Consider the following 20,491-nt stretch of genomic DNA (forward strand, 5'->3'; position numbering starts at 1 on the left):
GTTTCAGTGTCGAAACATAGTATCTCAAGATCTTGCCTGTCGATCCATTGCATGTATGTTCAAATCGTACTGAATATGCAATAAACATTTTCACCATTGTATTCAACATAACATAACCGTAGTTTAGACAAATGAGAAAGGCCCAATTGCACCACTAGGTGGATTAAAACAGGTTTTTACTGAAAAGTTTCAATGATTTACACACATTCTTGTTAGTAGCACCCTTTTTATGTTGTGTTGGCTCATATACATTTCAAGTAACATTATATGTTGCTTCAAGTTATCGTCTATTCCTATTCGACAGTTTTCACGACGCCACCCGCGTTGCACACAATGTTCGGATAAAACGGAGAATAAATTAATAACTCCTCAAGGCTAGAATGGAAGTTTAGTGTGTTCAGCAAAGCCGATGATTAATATCTAAGCTTTCATGAGGTTGCACCAAAGTAGTTCGAAACTCGGCCGCTAGAGCGGTGCTTCATCCAACTTTGTAAAGAGACTTTATTGATGTTGCTGGCCCGAACGTACTGGTCGCAATCGTTTGTTACTACTCCGTTGATACAGGCAATAGGTTAAGAGATCCAAAATGGTTTTGGATAGCTTTTTGATTATGTTTCGGCAACGTATGTCAAAGGCTGTTTGTTGCTGTCCGTCCTTTCCGTAATGTACTGTTTGGGTACAGAACTGGCACGCATAAATCTGACCATAGTTGGTGCACAACGTTATTTGCGTGAATTTGATGTTTTTTACTGCTTTGACTACAAAAATCAGATAGGAAGAGATAGATTTGGTCAGTCAGTGAAAAGGTTTTTCAAAGTATCGCTCGTAACGGGTGCCACTTCTTCGCATTTCGACATGAATCTTTTAATGTAGTCTGATTTGGTGCGCGGTGCTAGGTCGTGTGAACGTACTTCTATTTTATCGCTTACGATGAAAATAGGTATCTTGGCTTTCCCGTTGTCATGTTAGACATTGTGTTACATGTTGTGCTTCGCAATGAAGTTTTCTGCCTGGGTTAAAATTCTCAACGTTACCAGTACACGGTTACGAACGTGTTGTAGCTTAAGGGGGGCGCCTGGTGTAAAGTGCTCAAACCGGTGGTTATTTTGGTTTACGATTTTGAAGGCAAGGTAACAATGGATATGTTGTGTAATGTTAAGATTTATTTATACATTCATGGCGCACAAAAAAAAATTAGTCACACAGAACCACACATACGAGTGTTCCAAAAGTAGACGTCCAACCATTTCCACGTCGAGCAGCGCCGTGGCGAAAACGATAGCTCTCGATAAAATTGTCTGATACGGCTCTAACTTTCGTAAAGCTTATACTTGTAGTTAGTCGATGAACCACAAAAAAAATAGATAAAAGTTCGAGTTCCGGAAAATGGCTTCATGAAAACTTATAAATCTCGTATTTTACTGTAAAATTCGCTCACTTTTCTTCAAAATTATGGGGAGTAATTTTTGTTATTCAGAGTTCATCGACAGGCTACACATATTGTGCAGTCTTATAAAAATATCAAGTCAATTCGTTGATTAGCTTTTGAGTTATCGTGTTCGCCAATTTGAAAAACGCTCTTTCGAGAAAAACGCTATTAAAGGGTGCCCCACATCAAATTGCATCACGGAAAAACGCTGTAGAACATGACCTATTGGGTATTTTTTCTTGAAAATTTGGGTAGAAGTAGTTTGTAAGTAGGGGTTTGCCCACTACTCGGGTACTGGTTGCCCAGCGAACCCTTCTTGTCAGGGCGGCCTAGGTGACTCTGACGAATTTCGCGCTAAATCGTATTCAGAGTTGGTAGCACCCTCTCAGATTTTAATGAAACTTTTTGTACATGAAGACTTTGTCACAAAAAGCCACTTTGCAATTTTATTTTCGAAAATAATCTAGACTGTTTTGAAAAGGGTCAAAAAATTTTAACCATTTTTTTTTTTTCAAATGGCTACAATCAAAAAATGACAAATCCTACCAAAAATGTTGTAGGAGTGATTTTCAAAAAACAAGTAAAATTTTTGAATAAAAATATTGAAAAAATTCTTCGTCGACTCCTACACTGAAAAAAATCGATTTTAAAAATTTAAAGTCTATTTGCTAAAAAACTCCATCTTTGATTTGGATGAAAATTTGTTCCAAGATTGGTAATTATGTTCCTCATATACCGTCAAAAATTCAAGTTGGGCACTTTCAATGAAAAAAAGTTATTTGAAAAAAACTTTTCTTTGCCCAAGCTGAATTTTTTTCAGTGTATTTTTACCCGAAAGTCGTAATGATGTCAGAATCCAATAAAACTCAGTTTATGAGAAGATATTGTCAAATTTAGCAACTATGTATATTTTTTTATTAATAATCCCTTAAAAAAGAGTTTATGGCATTAAACAAATATATCATTATTACTTCTTTTTTTTCTTATTTAGTTCTTAGCAAGGATCACGTGACAAACCCGATAACGTACAAATGCTTGAGCCCTTCGCGACTATCCACGGCATTTATACGCGCGATCTCTCATGATAACATCCCAGTGATCAGGTGAACGCCTCAGCGCGTATGAATTTTCAAACGCGATTTCAAGCTCGAACCTAATAACTCCCGTGCTCGCACGATCATGAATCAGTTACTTCCGGAAGTTTCTATCTTTGGTATCAGCAGACTAGGTCCATGTCTTCAATTAAACCAATTAAAAAAGAAAGCTCTCATATCCACTGGACAACACGTTCCATGGCGACATGACCGGGAAATTCAGTGATATGGAAGATCATACTTTCTTTTAGAATCTAAACCGCACACCGAAAACTAAGTATCAGATTCACGGTTCGCGCGCGATCATCCAAGAACACACGCGATTATGCTAACGGCTAGGTTATAAAATCATATTTACACACGTGAAGTTACACGTTAGCACACGCAACATACAAACGCACACGCGATTAAACACTTTAGCGTACAATTGCTCGAGTCCTTCGCAATGATACACGCGATCGCAAAATCTCTACGCCCGTACATGTCTAAACCGTACAATGAATATCACATTCAGAATCACGTTCGCTGCAATTAGCCTTAAGCAGCGCTTTAATGGGCAACGTTGCCTGTCTCGTCTGCAATTGTAGTGTGTGATTCTGATGAGGAACCCTTCCGGGAACCTAGCTCTACAACTCCAGTAGGACAACTGTTAAAAAAAAAAGATTTTTAAACATTTAATTTCCACGAAATTGTTGCCATCATAGAAATACACCATTTTATTGAACCGAATAATTTGATATACCGAACAGTTCTTGAGGTATTCTCATTTTTTGTTTTAAAAAAGGCCTACCTTGTATTCCCCCCTAGGTTTGGGGTTTGACGGTATTGCAAACATCATCAAGCATATTGCGTGCATCAGTGCTAAAGAATCTCTGTCAGATAATTGTTTTAAAATGGTTATTGCATTACGCCTCTATAGTAATGCATCGAGGAGACCGAGAGAGCTTATGGGTCTTGTTCATGTGTGGAGTTTTTTCATACTCCACACATGCTCAAACAAACGACCACTGGTCTGTACGCACTGGCGTGGCCGACTCGCGGGTCGATGTGAAATGATTTTTGCTGTGGGCCGTGTTTGCAAACATTATTCCACAGCTTAATGGTGGGGATATTGGACACGGCTCGCAGTGGAGGTCATTGTGCGTCGATTTATCTTCGTCATCGTCATTGTTTTTAAAAAAATGTAAAAGTAGAAGCCTATTAGCGTTAATTAATTATTTTGCTAATTTTAAAGTTTACATTTCAGGTTTTTTTATGAATATATACCAAATTCGTTACTGTTACTTTTTACATGTATCAGGCAACTAGCCTGGCTTAGTCTTCGATACAAATACACTGTAAAAAAAATCAGTTAGGCAGGGAAATTTTTTTCAAATAACTTTTTTTCCTTGAAAGTGCCCAACTTGAATTTTTGGACGGTAGGTAGGGAACATAATTACCCATCCTGGAACAAAATTTCATCCAAATCAAAGATGAGGTTTTTGAGTAAATCTACTTTAAATTTTTAAAATCGCTTTCTTTCAGTGTGGGAGTCGATGAAGAATTTTTTTTATTATTTTTATTCAAAAATTTGACTAATTTTGTGAAAATCATTCCCACAACATTTTTTGTAGGATTTGTCATTTTTAGACTATAGCAATTTGAAAAAAATTGGTAAAAAAGTTTAACCCTTTTCAAAAGACAGTCTAGATCATTTTTGGAAAAACAAAGTATGCAAAGTGGCTTTTTGTGATAACATCTTCATGTACAGAAAGTTTCATTAAAATCTGAGAGGGTGCTGCCAAATACAAATTATTTAACATATTTGTATTTGGTGCTGCCAACGCTGAATACCAATTAGTGCGAAATTCGTCATATACAAAGTCGGTCGTTGCTGGTACTTAGATAGTACTTATTTTATACCGTTGATTAATCCCTTCAGCTGGCATAACAACGCGCACAAATACTAGTAAATCCATCATAAATTCTCGGCATCCGGCTACCCAGAGCAATCAACACATGATAACACTTGTTAGAGTTGCGTAGATCGTATCATTTATCAAGATGAATTCAAATTTGTGTAACTCTTTACCCCGCCATCCTCCTTAGAAAAACCTTTTCCCGTGACGCAGAGATGCAGAGGTATACACGGTCTTCACAACAAAGTTTGTTACACTAACATTCCTTTCCTTCCCCCATAACTGTAAGGACGTCAAGGATGCCGCTATTTCAAGGTTTAATACTCTCCCATTCGTTGATTTTCTGTACAATTTCGCTTGTTCTGATCAATCCCAGAGTAGTAATTATGAATTGTATGGACATCATGCTCATATTTAAAATTTTAACTATTTTTGAATTGTTTGCGAACACATGTGTTTAGAGAAGAAGAAAGAATCGTGAAATTTGAATTACGACAGCAAAAATGAGTCACGATTACGTGTAGTATATCGGGTGCTGCCATTGTTTCTGCATAATTGTTTTATGTAGAATCTCATTGCACAGAGGACAAGTACACACTGATCGTATAGTTAAGTGGAAGGTTTTATGTGCCCTTTGCCATACAACTACCTACAACATTTGCAGCTCAATACCAAAATAGGGTCTGCGGTAAAGGGAATCTTTTCATCTGTCGTAAATCTTTCGATTAATAATCAAACATTCCTCAATATTCTAATCTGAACTGAACTTGAATCGTAAACCTAAAATCCAATTTCGACCGACCAACGTCGATCCTAAATGCCCCTCATCAGTATTCCATCGAGCGACCATGCATCTCCATAAAACTCGACACGCCAACCTGGATCGATGGAGACGCACCATGAGTGTAATCAATTAGCAAATTATTTCAGTCACTGCTTAGCTCGGTTTAGCTTCGCGGATCGCCCAGAACCGCCGACATTTTTTTTCTAGCTTTGGAATGAACTGCGTCAAAGTTGTGATACTTGACGTCGCAGCCGGTTAAACCATAAAAATTTTGTTGTTGTTGTTGTTGCTGCTGCTTCTATTGGGCGTGATGTTCTAAATTTGTACGTTTTGATCCCACGCGTTCGCTTCATGCAAGTGAATGTGTTTGTGCTATACGTGCGTCACTCAGCTTGTAAGTAAACTAACTGCCTGTCCAGCTTTTCAACACTCACTTCCACCACCGCAGCAGCCATTTGAATCCGCACAGCCGGGACTATAAATATTCTTATAAAGTATAAATAAAGCCGTTGATAAAAATAAAAAAAAATCAAACGTTTCACGCCCGTCGTCTTTGTGTTAGTGTCAGAAGGAGAGATGCTCTACCAGCGCGCTGCTGTTCGTTCGGGGTCAGGTTTGATGCGGTTGGACTAAAATGCGCCAACTTTTTTCGACGTCTGCTCATGAATTATTGAATTTAGCCGAGGAATGTGTTCTGTGAGGAATTCACAATCTTCTTTAAATTTAGGGCCTTACGTTTTCGATGTCCGAAGTAGGTGGGTATCGGCAGTTTCTACGACGCAGAAAGCGGTTGTTCCGGTTATCACGTTTGACGTTGAGGTTGCGGATCGTGAGTGTCTATTTTCAGGAGGTTGTGACTTAAAATTAAAAAAAACATTGTTTTTTCAGTAGGTCCGCTCTTACAAATGAAAAAAAGATCAAGATATTAACTTACAATAAAATAAGTCTGCCACCTGAAAACTCGATAAAGCAAGTACCGCTATTAGTTTTTAAATGAGGATATCAAATTAATGTCATTAGTGTCTTAAATTGAATACTGTTTATTTATTATTGCATTTACAAAATTTGTTGTTATTGGCAAAGCTCCGAAATATTGACATCTTGAGAGTAGAACAAATTTCAATGCATGGCCTATTGCGTTCAAGGCCATGTTTCCGTTTGTTTACTTAATCACTCATTCGTTCAGTGCAGCGCTGTCATCCAACTAGTTTCAGTTCAAATTCCACTTCTGTTTGCAAACTGAATTTTCTTTCTACCCTAGCTCTGAGTGGGATTATCAAGCAAAAAATCCACCCAGCTTAGATTACGCAGTTCATAAAGGTTTAACGCAAGAGCAACGCACGCAAAATAGAAGCAGTGAATGACTTCCACGTCCGCATCACCACCACCCCGGTTCATGTTTTCATATGTAGTAAGTGGCAATACATCGGCCATCGGCATCGCGGCGGGAGGTGTGGCTGTGGTTTTAAATTTAGCACCGTGGGAAACTAAGGGGTTTCAAATATTCTTAGTGTACACATATGAAAACCTTCACTTCGACGAACGGGGAGGGTTAATATGTTGAACCGCGGCATCACCGTGTAGCATCACGCACTTGTTACGTGACTTGCTGGTCGTCGTCGTACAGTAGATGCGATCCTAAATTTACAACAGGTTATAGATTATTTACCACTGACAGATGTGATGCAGTGCTGACAGACGCTGGCGGAGATGTCGCGGCGTCCCCACTGGAACTGAATGCGAAGTGTGTAAATTTAACATCTGGATACTGACACGCTAGCCAGATGAAGATTATTCCGTTAAATTATTTCCCTTTGGATTGCATTTCCGATCTCGTTCGTATGGTGGGAACTGATTTTCTGAAATACGATTATTCTAATGGAAGTAAATTCAAGTATACAATCTTAAGCACTTAACTCTTTGAAGGTCATGTTTAGTCTTTAGACGTGTACAATAGAAAGGGGGAACTACAGTTTATGATTGGCAAAAATAATAACTTCAGTACTTCTTACTACTTACTGCACTCTGAAACGAAATGGATGAAAACATATGTTTTTGTACCCAATATTCATTAATCACATTCATTGCAACTGACTTAAAAGGGTTATGAAATAAATAGTCTCTGGTTGTGCGGCTGGAAAACTATAGAACTTCTATTACATCACTCGTCGGAATCAGATGCCCTGAAATCAATGAGATATTGTTTTTCCGAACCATCGTATGAAAATTCCATCATTATTTTATCACGAACAAGTGCGTGTGTTGTTTTTGTTCGATTCACAAATTATAATGTCCCCTTTGTTCGGCAAAAGTGGGGAATGAAACGGGACAGGGAATAGTGCCATCCATCTATTAGAGCACGCATTACAGCTCTATATCATCCGCTATAAATAGTATTGTGATTGGTTTCTTTCTTCCCCGCGCTATGACGGCCACTAACTATTTCGGGAACCTACGTGTGATCGACATTTTTAAGGAAAGCACACTTCCATTGCGATGGTGGCGGGAGAGTCGTTTATCTTTTCGATAAAGTATTTTCGGTGGTGCTTCGAAACACAACACAACAGACCGCCCTAGCTACATACATATTGGTACACTTTTATTATCTAATCAATCTTAATCATTTCAATATTTCTCTATTATTTCCTTCGCAGAAATGGCACGCGACTCGACAATGGGACGCGACCGGGTTCTGGTGATGCCGAGCACCGGTATCGCACTGGACACACCCTCCACATCACAACCGGCGGCTGGACCGAATGATATCAACCAACAGATACTGGAGGTAAGTATATTGCAATAGTAAAATTTTTAAATCGATGTAAGTTGCGTTATCAGTGGCTCACTACTGCTATCTACTCAACTGTTTGCTACATATAAAACTTTTGGAACGGATAATCGATCATCACATCAGATGCGTTAACTTAATTGGGTGGGAAATCCACGATTACGCTGCTTCACGATGTTGTTTACAACATTGGAAAGGCCTTCTTTCACAAGCATTGTAGTTTGAGTGTATTCCTAGATAGTGAGGGTGCTTTTGACAATGTGTCCTTTAAGTCTAATCTGGAAGCGACACGCGGTCATGGCACATCTGCATGTATCTCTGGTTGGATGAACGCAATGCTTAGTAACCGCATTCTGTGCTCGTCACTGAGATAGGTAGAGAAAAGGAGGTCGAGTATTAACGGTTGTCCTCAGGGTGGCGTTCTATCACCTTGGCCATGGAACTTGGTTGCCGACGGCTTGGTGCGGAAACTCAAAAAGCTTAGATTTCAAATCTACCGGTTGCTGTCGAACAATACTTTGACTTAATGCAACAATGATTAGGAGCTGTTGAATTGTGGTGTAAACAAGTTAAATTATCAGTTAATCCAATTCACGAAGAAGCGAATAACAACCGGAGTTCATCTCTTGCAGTTTTTTGGCTCTGAGCTACTGAGTGGATCAAGTCAAGTACGTTCGAGTTATATTTGATTGTAAACTGAACTAGTCTGTTCACATTGTGCTGAGAGTCAAGAAAGCGAGCCTTCGGGCAGTGGAGACTTTTGGAAAGACCTGGGGTCTCAAACCTAAATACATCTATTGGATTTACACGACAATTTTCATCACAACTCCGACTGCTGTCCTTAAGTGCCCTTCTAAATATAAAACCATTATACGTACACATCAAACAAGAAGCACTATCCTGTGCATACAGACTGCAGATTACTGATCTTGCTACCAGTCATACACGACTGTGGAAATAAATAGTTATATGGGGTGCTACCAGCGATATTACATTCACATGTAGTTTTCCTTACAGGACATTCCATGTGAAGAATCCCTCTCTGGAGGAGTCTGGCTATATGGAGAGACAACAACAAACGCAAGTGGCCTGTTACCTTGACGGTTCTCTGATGGAGAAACGTGCTGGTACTGGTGTCTACTGTCGTGAAATGAGATTGGAATAATCTCACTCGCTAGATAGATACTGTACTGTAATCCAAGCAGAAATCTTCGCGATTAAGTGCGGGGTACAATCGGCTCTTCAAAAGAGCTTGTCCGGTAAAGTTATAAACTCGGATGATCAGGATGCAATCAAGGCGCTTAGCTCGGACAAATCACAGCCTAAGCTAGTGACTGCATGCCGAATTCAAATAGTAGAAATTAGCTTTGAGAATACTATCAACCTCATTTGGGTGTCCGGGCATTACTACAGAGCCGACGAACACTTTGTTGATCCTGACTCTGGTTTGCCAATTTCAACAAATTGGATAAAGGAAAAGATCCGGTCTTGGGCTTCAACTGCGTACTGCAACTATCGGCGCGATCTACTTACCTTGTCGTCAAACAAAAGCTTTTTTGGAAAAACTTTGACCAGTAATTGCGGAAAAACTTCTTACACTTTCCGAAACAACACTGTGGCATGCAGATCAGGACTTTAACCGGGATCTGCAAACTCAATCATCACATGGCTACTATTCAGCGCGCTGCGTCATTTACATGTGTTCTTTGTGAATCCGACACAGACGAAACAGTGTTTCGGCGACTGAAACTTAGTAACATATTAAAAATTTTATCCAGTGCGGTAAAGAGCTTTTGGTTTTATCGCAGGCGACCTCAAGTACTTGTGATTTTAACTTAGCTGCTGTTTATTTTTGTGCTATCATTTTCTCACCCACTCCATTTTTCTTCTACCCTCCTCCTTTTCCTTTCCTTCCAAACAGGGAAATGAAGGAGAAGGCACGACAAAGCATAAATCCCCGACTGCATACGGGGAAAGTGCCATTTGAGCCAATATATTCTGATTCCTGACTCCTGCTATCTGCTCAACTACACGTAGATTGAAGGTTGTATTCCAGTTGGATAGCATGGATCGCTGCGCTACCCTCAAATGTTTGCTAAACCGACTTGGTTGCTCGCTTTATTCGGAACGACAGTAGTAGGTTCTTCATTTTTATAAAATATGGCCCTAAAATCACAGACTAACAGATATGACACTATCAGGGAATTCCCTCAAAAAATTTCGATCCGGCAATTTTCCCAGAAAACTAACTCCACCATTTATTCACGGTCTCAAACACTCATTTGCTGGTAAGTTACCCATCAAGCTTGGGAACAATTTTTCACTAGTGGTCTATCCCCCACATGCTTGTTAATATACCAGTGGCGCCATAATTACAAATGTGGCCACAGTCCCAACTACAAATATATTTAAAATGGCCGTTAAACCGGGCGAAGCATTATTTTCGAGTGTTATGTCTGTTAGTCTGTGCTAAAATCTTCCAGATAGATATTTTAGCTCTTTAAGAGGACGTTCTCTTTCTTTTGGACAAAAATTAGCCCAGTTCTGTTATTTTTTGTAATAATGAAGGCATACAGATACTAAAATTATGTACCATTCACGTACAAAATTACCATTAACAATTATTAATTTAGAATTTTTGAATGTGGATCAAGAGAAAAAAGGTGACAAAAAATTTAATTTTACAATTCAAATACATCAACTAAAAGAGCCAAAAGCTAAACGATGTTCATGATTTCAAGAGCTTAGTCGCGATTTTCGTAAATTTTCATCACGGTACCGTGATAGTCTAAATTTCTCTTCACTTTATCGTGATGTTATTTTTGGGTTACTAACGGATTGTTTACTCGGTATTAACTGGATCATAATTAAACAAATAAACGAAAAAATGTATTTTAGTTCTCAGCGTGCTTTTCTGTCCGCACTTCACCTTATGAAATGAATAACTATGCCGAAGGTTCTAATAAACAGTTCATGGAAAAGTTCATGGAACGAAAATGATTCTTGAATACTATTCTACATTTTGCGAAATAGTTCGCGCGAAAATTTCATGTGCAGAGTTACTTGAAATAGAAAATGATCAGGGATGTCTTCTGAATATCACAAGCATGTGAGATAGATCGTTAATAATTTACAATGAATTATAAACCAGTTCACGAATCATGAATGATAGTTTATGATTTTGCGGAGTTGTGACTAATATTCTGGAAATCATGAACCAGTTCATCAATAATTGAATATTTTATGATTTTGTGAACTATATCACGATTACGAACGGTGAGTTGAGACTAATATTCAGTCAGATTTTTTTTACGCGGCGATATCTACCTTTTCGTTAAAATTTTTCTAAAAATACGTATAACAAGCCTTGGACCTTTTTTTAAATGGCGCCAAACTTCGACCTCTGGCACCTATTCGTCAAGATCATTCTGAAAATACTAATATTGTTTATGTGCAAGCCATAAAGAGTCTTCAAGATCCGTCATTTCCGTTTCTTCAAAAAGTCTATATTCAAAAGAACTGAATATTTTTTCGCAAAAACCGCGTTAATTACGAAATATGCTCAAAATATATATTTTTAAGTAGTTTGCATTCAAATGACAGAAAAACCAGCGATGATTGAAAAATCCACGCAAAAAGGCCGCGTTGATTAGATAATCCGTGTGAAAAACTTCGTGAAAACCGCGTTAAAACCTGTGTCGCTGTGGTCCACTAGGAGGTCGTGTGGCATCCGACGGGTTGAAGTATCTCAGCCAAGAATTGCTTCACCGGGTTCCTGCTCCCATATCGTAAGAGGCGACTGAAAGCAGAAGTTCTCAGGTCGAGGAGTTTCTCCGCGCCGTGGATCTTACCCTTGCTGTGTTAAGCGACCATGCTTAGAGTAGCATAAATTAATCTTCAGCCTAAACCAACAGCAACTATGAATCTATCCCGACTTTTGCAGAAAGGAAAAGCTTCCATAGCTTTGGTTCAAGAACTGTGAAACTTCTATGTTGGATAGCTACTTAACCCCGTCTTCGTAGCATTCATCCACGTGAAATGCATCGTGCATGTAAACTTGTGAATAGTTGACGCATGTCTTCTATTCGGCCTCACAACTCGTGATAGTTTTGTTGTCACAGTCAATATGACTGTTAATAACATAAACAAGAAATACGTCTATTGTTCGGCATATTTGCCGCATAATGAATCATTACCTTCTGATGATTTTAGAAGGTTTGTATCACGTTGTGTCAGAAATGGGTTTCCACTCATAACTGGCAGTGATGCAAATGCCCACCACATAATTTGAGGCAGCTCAGATATCAATTTGAAAAGCACCAAGTTGATGGAATGGTTAGGTTTCACAAAATATTGGATCTGGCAGAGAAGAGGTATTAAATGTAACTCTGCTCTGACGGTATTACGCATGAGTTGGCAAACTGGCTCGTACCCAACGAGTTCGAGCCGTCTGATCATAAGTACATCGACTTTGATCATTTAAAGGTCTAGATGTAGCAACCTCCTGCGGTTCTAAGGGGCCATGCATAAATGACGTAGCCTTTTTGGGGGGTAGGGAGGGTATACCAAATTTGTGACGAAGTGTGACGAGGGGGAGGGTAGGGTCAGAAGATGTGCGACGTAGCATTAAGTTTAAAACCCATTGTTTAGAGAAAACAATTTAATGATCCTCCTTTTTCAAGAGAAATAAATTTAAATTCAAACAAATTACTTTTGATGCGGTTTTTCATGAGATAAATTTTATGATTCACAAGTTCGCAAAAATACGAAAAGATTTTGTATGCGGATTTAACTTGCTACATTAGTTAGCTAATGTTGCTAACCAGTAGACTTAGTTTGGAAGCTGAATTAAATTTTCACTTCGGATTCAACCAAACAAAATTTAGTAATTTAGATGGACGTATGCTTCTTAGAACTATTGGCAGTTGCAGGATTGTGAACTGAGAGAACTTCTCTTCATGCTCCCCTTGACTAAAAAAACTATAAAATCGAAAACAAAACTATCAACACTATATTTGTGATGAAATGGGCTTATTTTGCACGCAATTTGCTGTTATAATGAAAATGTTGATAAAAGTCGTCAAACATTTTGAAAGGACATGTATATAAAATAATTGAAAAACATGTAATTTTTTTTTCTTCACCCGATCGCTTTGCATGGGAGAAGGGGTAGGGGGTAGGTAAATGCTACGTTATTTACAAGGGGTAGGTTAGAATTTTGTGACCAAATGCTACGAGGGGGGAGGGAGGGGTCAAAAATCGCCGAAAAATGCTACGTTATTTGTGTACGGCCCCTAAAGTGTATCCCACATCAAATTGCAGCAAGGAAAAAACGCTGTAGAAAATTATTTGGTGCACCAATCCTTTTCAAACTTTCAAACAATAAAATATGGCCCATTAGTTAGCTATTGGGATTTTTATTTCATTCTACTCCAATACCATAACCGTACGCTCGCACCTTGCGCTTAACTCCTTTCATTAGGCTCTGTTCAACATCTGGCTGCTACTTCCTCTGTACGGAAACCCACTTTTTCTTCAGTCTTCCTCATATTTGAGCTCCTTGGGATGCTTCCGTAGTGTTCACTTTACAATTGCCCAGTATTTTTCCACCGGCCTCCGGTGCTTTGGGGGAGGGGAGTTTATGTCCTTAGGTACAAAAGTAACCCCTGGTTTCGTACCACTCCAGGATAACATTTGAATAGTGGCACGAAGCTGGATCCGGTCAGAAGATTGTAGGGCCCCCGTGATGCTTCAACAGAGGAAGCGGACACTTCGGTAGACACTCTTTGCGATAGATCTCCCTGTTTACAGTCCCGATAGTCACAAACTGCGCATTCCGTTTGCCACATGAGCAGATCGCTTGCCAAATCATGTATTTATTGACAAACTTTGAAATTTTCTACTTCCTTACCTCCTCCGGAACATTAAACTTGTACTGGGTGGTGAAGAACAGCAGCCCCAGAAACTGCCGCTGGAAGTCGACCTTGAAGTCCATGATGACACAATGAGGCTTCGTTAGCATGCACAGGTGTACAGTTTCCGGGTCCGTGACTTCCCCATCGTATTTTATCGTTCGTCACGATTTTGAGCCTTCTGCAATTTGTACGTATGCAGTCCCTCCTCCCGATCCTTGGCTCTCTGAACGAAAGACTTGGAGAGATTCAACTTTTTGGCCACATCCCTGACCGAAGCATTGGTATTTCGTTAACCCAGCAAAAGGATAGAGGTCGGATCAAAGTGGCTTAACGAAAGACGCTGCCTCGTAAAATTTAGATAGCCTTCCGGCAGTCGCGCTAGTGCACTGAGTGCACGCTGCTCTGAAAATCTAGCGAAATCGTCTTAGGGCTCCAGCGGCGCTCGTTCAGTGGGCCATAAGCGCTACTTCCGGAGGGTTAAAAAATGTTTTTATTGGTCATTGTACGTGCAAGCAAATGAAAACTAACGTCGACTACGTTTATTAATGTCACAAAACAAAAAATCAAAAACAGGAAAGAGATTATTGCATAATGACATCAATGGAGAAAATGACAGTACAGCGAGCTTGGAACTTGACTTCAGTTTCTTGTACTGTGGCGGAATCAGAACAGAGCTTCCAGATGATTCTGATAATAATCTGTATCGTAATAAAACTGTTTTAAATCTGTATCAGATCTTTAACTGCACTTAAAATCTGTATAATAAATCTGTCGTCCCGGTCCTGCGGTCGGAGGTCGTGAGGGGGTCTCTCTTCTCAGGCGAGTATTTTGCTTTACATGACAGTTCGATTTCTGGAAACCACTCGGTTTCTAGCGTATCATCGGGTACAACACGTTTGCGCAATTTGCCGTTACTTGAACGAAGCATAATTGCCTTGCCATCGCCAAGACCACATCTACAAACTCACGCTGCGCTGCCATCACCGGGACGCCCGTTATACAGTACTAAAGGGCGAACACGAAATTATTGCAACACCGAAAATGTCATGCCAATTTTCTTATAATGTTTAAAATCAAACCAAAATTTTAGGGTAATTTTATACATATATTTACTTCAAAAATCAAAAGAAAAGTTAATCGATGGAGCCTTGAGTGTAAAATTGAACGCTTTTTCGCTTGATGCCCTCCGTCAAAGTCTTTACAGTCTCATTCGGTACCAGTTTCTCAGTTTTTTTCCATTTTCTTAACATGTCCTTCTCGTCTTTGACTGTCTTCTTGCTCTTCCGAAGTTCCCGCTTCATCATCGCCGGGCGCAGCTCCGGACAGTTTGGCGGATTCATGTCCTTTGAAACAAAATGGACAGAATTGACCTCATACCACTCCAGGACACTTTTAGAATGGGGGCATGATGCCAAATCCGACCAAAATAGCGGAGCTTCGGCGTGCTGCTGCAAGAACGGTAAAAGGCGCTGCTCGAGGCACTCAGATTTGTAGATCTCGCCATTTACTGTGCCCTTTGTCACGAAAGGCTCACTCCTCAGTCCGCAAGAGCAGATGGCCTGCCAAATGAGATATTTGGAGGCGAACTTCGACATTTTCTTCTTCTTAAATTTGTCGTCCACATAGAACTTGCTCTTGCCGGTGAAAAACTTCAACCGTGGAATTTGCCTAAAATCGGCTTTTATATACGTTTCGTCGTCCATCACTCAGCAGCCATATTTTGTCAGCATCTTCTCGTAGAGCTTCCGTGCCCGAGTTTTAGCCGTCGATTGTTGCCGCTCAGTTCTTGAGGGAAGTTCTGTACCTTGTATGTATGTAGTCCAGCTCTCTTCTTTGCATTCTAGACGTAGCTCTGCGACATGCCGATCTTTTTAGCCAAATCACGGCTTGAGACGTTGGGATTTGCTTTAATCATCCGCTTCACCTTTCCCTCCGTCTTTTTGTTCTCCGGTCCCGGTTTTCTTCCAGCTCCTTTGCCGTGGTCCAACGTCAACCGCTCCTGGAACCGCTTCAACACTCTGGAGACGGTTGAATGGTGAATGTTCAACATTTTTCCCAACTGCCGGTGCGACAGGTCAAGAAATTCCAGATGTTTGGAAAGAATTTGTTCTCTCGACTCGCGTTGGTTCACCTCCATTTTGGTTGAATCGAAAAACACGACTTCGAGTTTGACAACATGTAAACAATACACATCAATGAGAAAGTGTGCGAAATTTGGTTGATTTTTACCCAATGGTAAAAAAGTTATACCCTGTTGAATGTGTCGCAATAATTTCGTGTTCGCCCTTTAATTCGTAGTTGCTACTCAGTGATTGACCAGAACGAGCGAATTGCACAGAGAATCAACGGATGGGGCCTGGGAGTAGCTATCCATCCTCAATGTACACGTTTCGAGAGTTCTATACTTTGAAATGCCATTAACGGCGACGGCCACGACCTTACAGTCATCGGGGAAGGGAAGGAATATTAGTGTAGCAAACGTTGTTATGCGGGCCGTGTATACCTCTGCATCTCCGCGTTTGTCACGAGAAGGAGTTTTTGTTAGTAGGATGGGGTAAAGAGTTACACAAATCTGGATTCACCTCGATGAGTGATAAGATCTAGGCAACTCTCAGTAGTGTTATCATGTGTTTATTGCTCTGGGCAGCCGGTTGACGAGAATTTATAATAGATTTATCGTTTATTGAATTGATTTTGATATGCTTGGTTTGAAAAAATGCAACTTCAGCCGACAGGTAGTAGTGTTGCTTATGTTTAATTGAATCAAACGGCAGGTGAACGATTTTATTGTTCCTTGCTCCTTCATTCCGGTGAAACACGGCATTCCAAAAACAATAGAATATGATGAAAAGTGATTACTTTAGTGTCTCAGACATTTGTCTATATATCCATGTGATTAGAGTTTTCGTAATACACGCATTATTTATCGTGTCTAAATTTTGGTAATTTATACGTAATGACAATTATTTATTGGTTCCTTTCTGCGCGGTGTACGTAAACTTCTACGCAAACTTGAAGATAAACTTGTACATAACAAAACTTTACGGAAACCAATACAGATTCGACGAGAAAAACTTGTACGCAAACGTGAACTTGTACACAAACGTGTACGCAAGCTTGCACGTGAACTTTTAAGTGCTTGTATACGTGTACGTAAATTTTCATGTAACCTACGCAAAATTGAACGCGTTTGAACCTAAATGTTTTTGTCAATCTTTGCCTAAACTTGTACATAACAGCACTGCAGGGAGACCAATACAGGTCAGATAAAAAATCCCCGCAAAGTTATACGTAAACATAACTACAAACTTGTATTCAAACTTGCATGCTAACTTGCACGTAAACTTGTATACAACATTGTGGTCAACTTGTAGGTTAATCTGAAATCAAACTCGGGGCGCATACTTTAAACGCATATTTAAAGTGTAAATTTGAAACGGGAAAATGGCTTTGTACCGCTACCGCTAGGTCTCTGTCATTCTGAAATGGGTTATTGGAAAATCGGTAGAGTTAACACCTACTATGTCGTGAAATGAAACTGTTTGTATGTTTGCATGATTGGACCATATTCAGTAAACTTTTTTTTCGTAATACTACTATCGGCCAGCGAGATCAGAAGGTTACCATACTAGAAAAGTTGAAAAGTGTTGGCGCCATCTATGCGGTCACAGATTGAACTAAAATTTTCTAACCAAAACATAACTCGTATTATGTACTGTAATTCTTCCGAACATACTATTCAGCTAAATCTAACCATTAATCCACAAAAATGTTTAGTTTGTTAGAACCTAGTACTGATACACTACTAGGCCCCATGCAAAACTGACTCAGACATCACTTCGTTAAAAGTTTAATAACTTTTCCTATTGGAGTCGGATCTCTTTGAAGTCTTCAACAAAGTTGTAGATAATAAAATTATCTTCTTAAGTTTCACTTTTGGTGATAATCTGATGTATACAGTGCCACCTAGCGGCGAAAATGTGTGCAAGAGGGTTTTCTCCATGTAAATTGTCGAAAAATCCCATACAAATTTCAAGCACGTTGGTCCGGTAGCTAGACTTGTCCGATTTGCTTCAAATTTGGAGCAAGCACTCCTGGTGGGACTAGGAATCGACTCAGGGGTGGGCCGATTGAGTTTTCAAAAATTCATTATTTTTCTGGGCAGTCTATTACCATACACACAAAACAGAAAACAAAGCGAAACTAATAGAACGACATCAATAGAAAAATGACAGTACAGCAGGCTTGCATGTGTTAGCAATTAAAAGTGACTTAAACCTAGTTTTTTTATACTGAGATGAAATCGGAGATTTTCTAAATCCATGTAAACAAGCGCTCGGAACTGTCAAAAAAGTTAAATTAAATATTTTTATAGAATGTTCTATGGCCTAATGAACCAATTCACATTAACCCTTTCATGTCCAACTTTTTTCTAGTGCGTGTAGGGTTTTAAAAACAATTTTTCCTTGAAAACAGTGAGGTCAAAAAACACGAAAAGCCTTTTTTTTCATAAAGATAGGTGCTTCCCACACAGTTCTAGAAGCTGCTCAATTTTTACCTTCCTATACACAATACAATTCTCTCTCTCTCTCTCTCTCTCTCTCTCTCTCTCTCTCTCTCTCTCTCAATATTTACAATAGTCCAATTGCTTCGAAAACGTAGCCTAAGACAGGCTGAATTGATAAATTTTATCAGTTTTCAATAATATTTCAACATAACAAAGATATATGAAAAATTTATTTTCTGTCGTCAACGTAAACTGTCCTTGGTAGCACTGCTTCAACGGAATCCAACTAGACTAAGTGCAATAACTTCAGTGCTAGAGCCGATCCTAGTAACTGCTAATACTCAAATGAAAGGCAATAGTCACATTTATTAGCCTTACTTGGTTTTGTAAGAAAATTTTGCCTCAATCAAAAGTTATAGCTGTTTAAAAAGTTGTTGTCCACAAACAACATGGGCACGAATGGGTTAATTCCAATCGACCCCTTGGACCCGATTTTATTCCTCATTCATTGATCCAAGTGAAACAAGTCGCAGCATCCCAAAAAACTCCCCTCAAATCGGATGTAGATAAAACAAGAGGAAACAACCATTCACTTGGCCTTCACAGCCTGTGACTCAACCGTTTTTCCGCGTACCAGTCTCGGATTCTCGGAATTTTCGTTGAATAATCACTCTAAGATGAGTTTCATTTTCGCAACTCAAGATATGTAGAGAGAACGACTAGATGGTAGTAAATCAGCCGTTCACAACTACCACTAACTAGAGTAGGCCAGCGTGCTCTAGAGACTTACGACGAGCCACTAACAAAGGCGCAAAACACTGCAAACTAAAAACGGAAAGTCATAACACTATACTGTACATACCTACTGCCAGGCACAAGCTAAAAATAGATCTGTAAACAAAGCGCTCTATATCCCCCAGGTCTCTAGCCCGATGCAATGAACAGTTGAGTCGAACGCTCTCGGACATTTTAGAACTTGCTATGGGTTTGAAGTGTTTGAACAAAACTTTCAAACATACCAATCGTTGGAGCGGAGAGGAGGAGTAGGAGGAGGAATGATGCTGAATGTGGAATTGATGATGTAAACAACATCGCATATAGCAAATTAACACTCGAAAGGTGCTACGACCCGGAGATGCGTGTTCGTTTTCGGTCCGGTCTCTTTGTAAACAGTGAGTCGTTCTAGGTAGGCGGTACACGGTTCTAGACTACAATCAACCATATAATGTCAACGAAAAGTTAGTTGCCCTTCGTTCGACTATTTAGGCAGGCGTCTGAAAACCGAAAGGCGGAATGAAGTTTTTTATTATTTCAAATTTGAAAAACTCACTCGTGGTTCTAATTTCGTTCCGGCTCGAGTAGGACGAAAATCTATTAATAAACTTCCGTTAGTGATTCGTCGTGGGAAATTTTTTCACTTTCAGTTTGGCGTCATTGGCCACTGTGTGGGGATCGGAGACAAATTGTGTGTGTGTATTTTGCTTCCGTTTCGGAGGGGTTTTTTGGCTTTGTTGTTTTTCGCTTGCTTGCCGCGTCGCAACGATGGGTTTCTAAATGACGAATACGAAGAAACTTCCTTAACTTCTTCTCGAAGTATTTCATCACAAATATCTAAATGCGTCTATGGTCAGAAAGTTGCATAACACATCTTTCGAGTAATGCTTTTCGTAGTGAGTAGTCTGTTGTTAGAAATAACTCGTAGCAATTTGATTGACCTAAGTACTTGGCGTTGTTTGAGCTCAAACTAGGCTAGGGAACCTACAGTAATGAAATGAACGATAGGATAGGAAGATTTGGGTACATTATCACCACTAAAAATTAACTGTTCTCACCAAGGAAGATATTTATTCAGGTTAGAAATGGCTGGAGTGGCTCCCTATCTGCACATTTTTAGTCACCCCGAATAGAAATGTACAGTAACATAACGATAGTTTTCAATGTAACAGTACAATAATTTACAGTACAGTCTAATGGTATACTACAATCAGTGTCTTCTTGTCACATCAGTATTAGCGCTATGTTGTAGATGTGTTGTGCGCAAAATTATTGTCTTGTCAATTATGGTCTTGTTAAACT

At 39.5% G+C, this 20,491-nt stretch overlaps 1 protein-coding gene across 2 annotated transcripts in view; it reads left to right on the forward strand.

Moving 5' to 3' along the window:
* Positions 1-20,491, forward strand: part of LOC131682976 (histone deacetylase 4) — a 113,017-nt gene that overhangs the window by 60,031 nt on the left and 32,495 nt on the right. For both annotated transcript variants that reach the window (XM_058964812.1, XM_058964808.1), the window contains exon 2: positions 7,860-7,990. In XM_058964812.1, the coding sequence (XP_058820795.1) occupies positions 7,860-7,990 (131 nt within the window). The remainder of the gene's footprint in view (positions 1-7,859; positions 7,991-20,491) is intronic.

This window comes from Topomyia yanbarensis, chromosome 1 (genome assembly GCF_030247195.1).
Source record: "Topomyia yanbarensis strain Yona2022 chromosome 1, ASM3024719v1, whole genome shotgun sequence".
Taxonomy (NCBI): domain Eukaryota; kingdom Metazoa; phylum Arthropoda; class Insecta; order Diptera; family Culicidae; genus Topomyia; species Topomyia yanbarensis.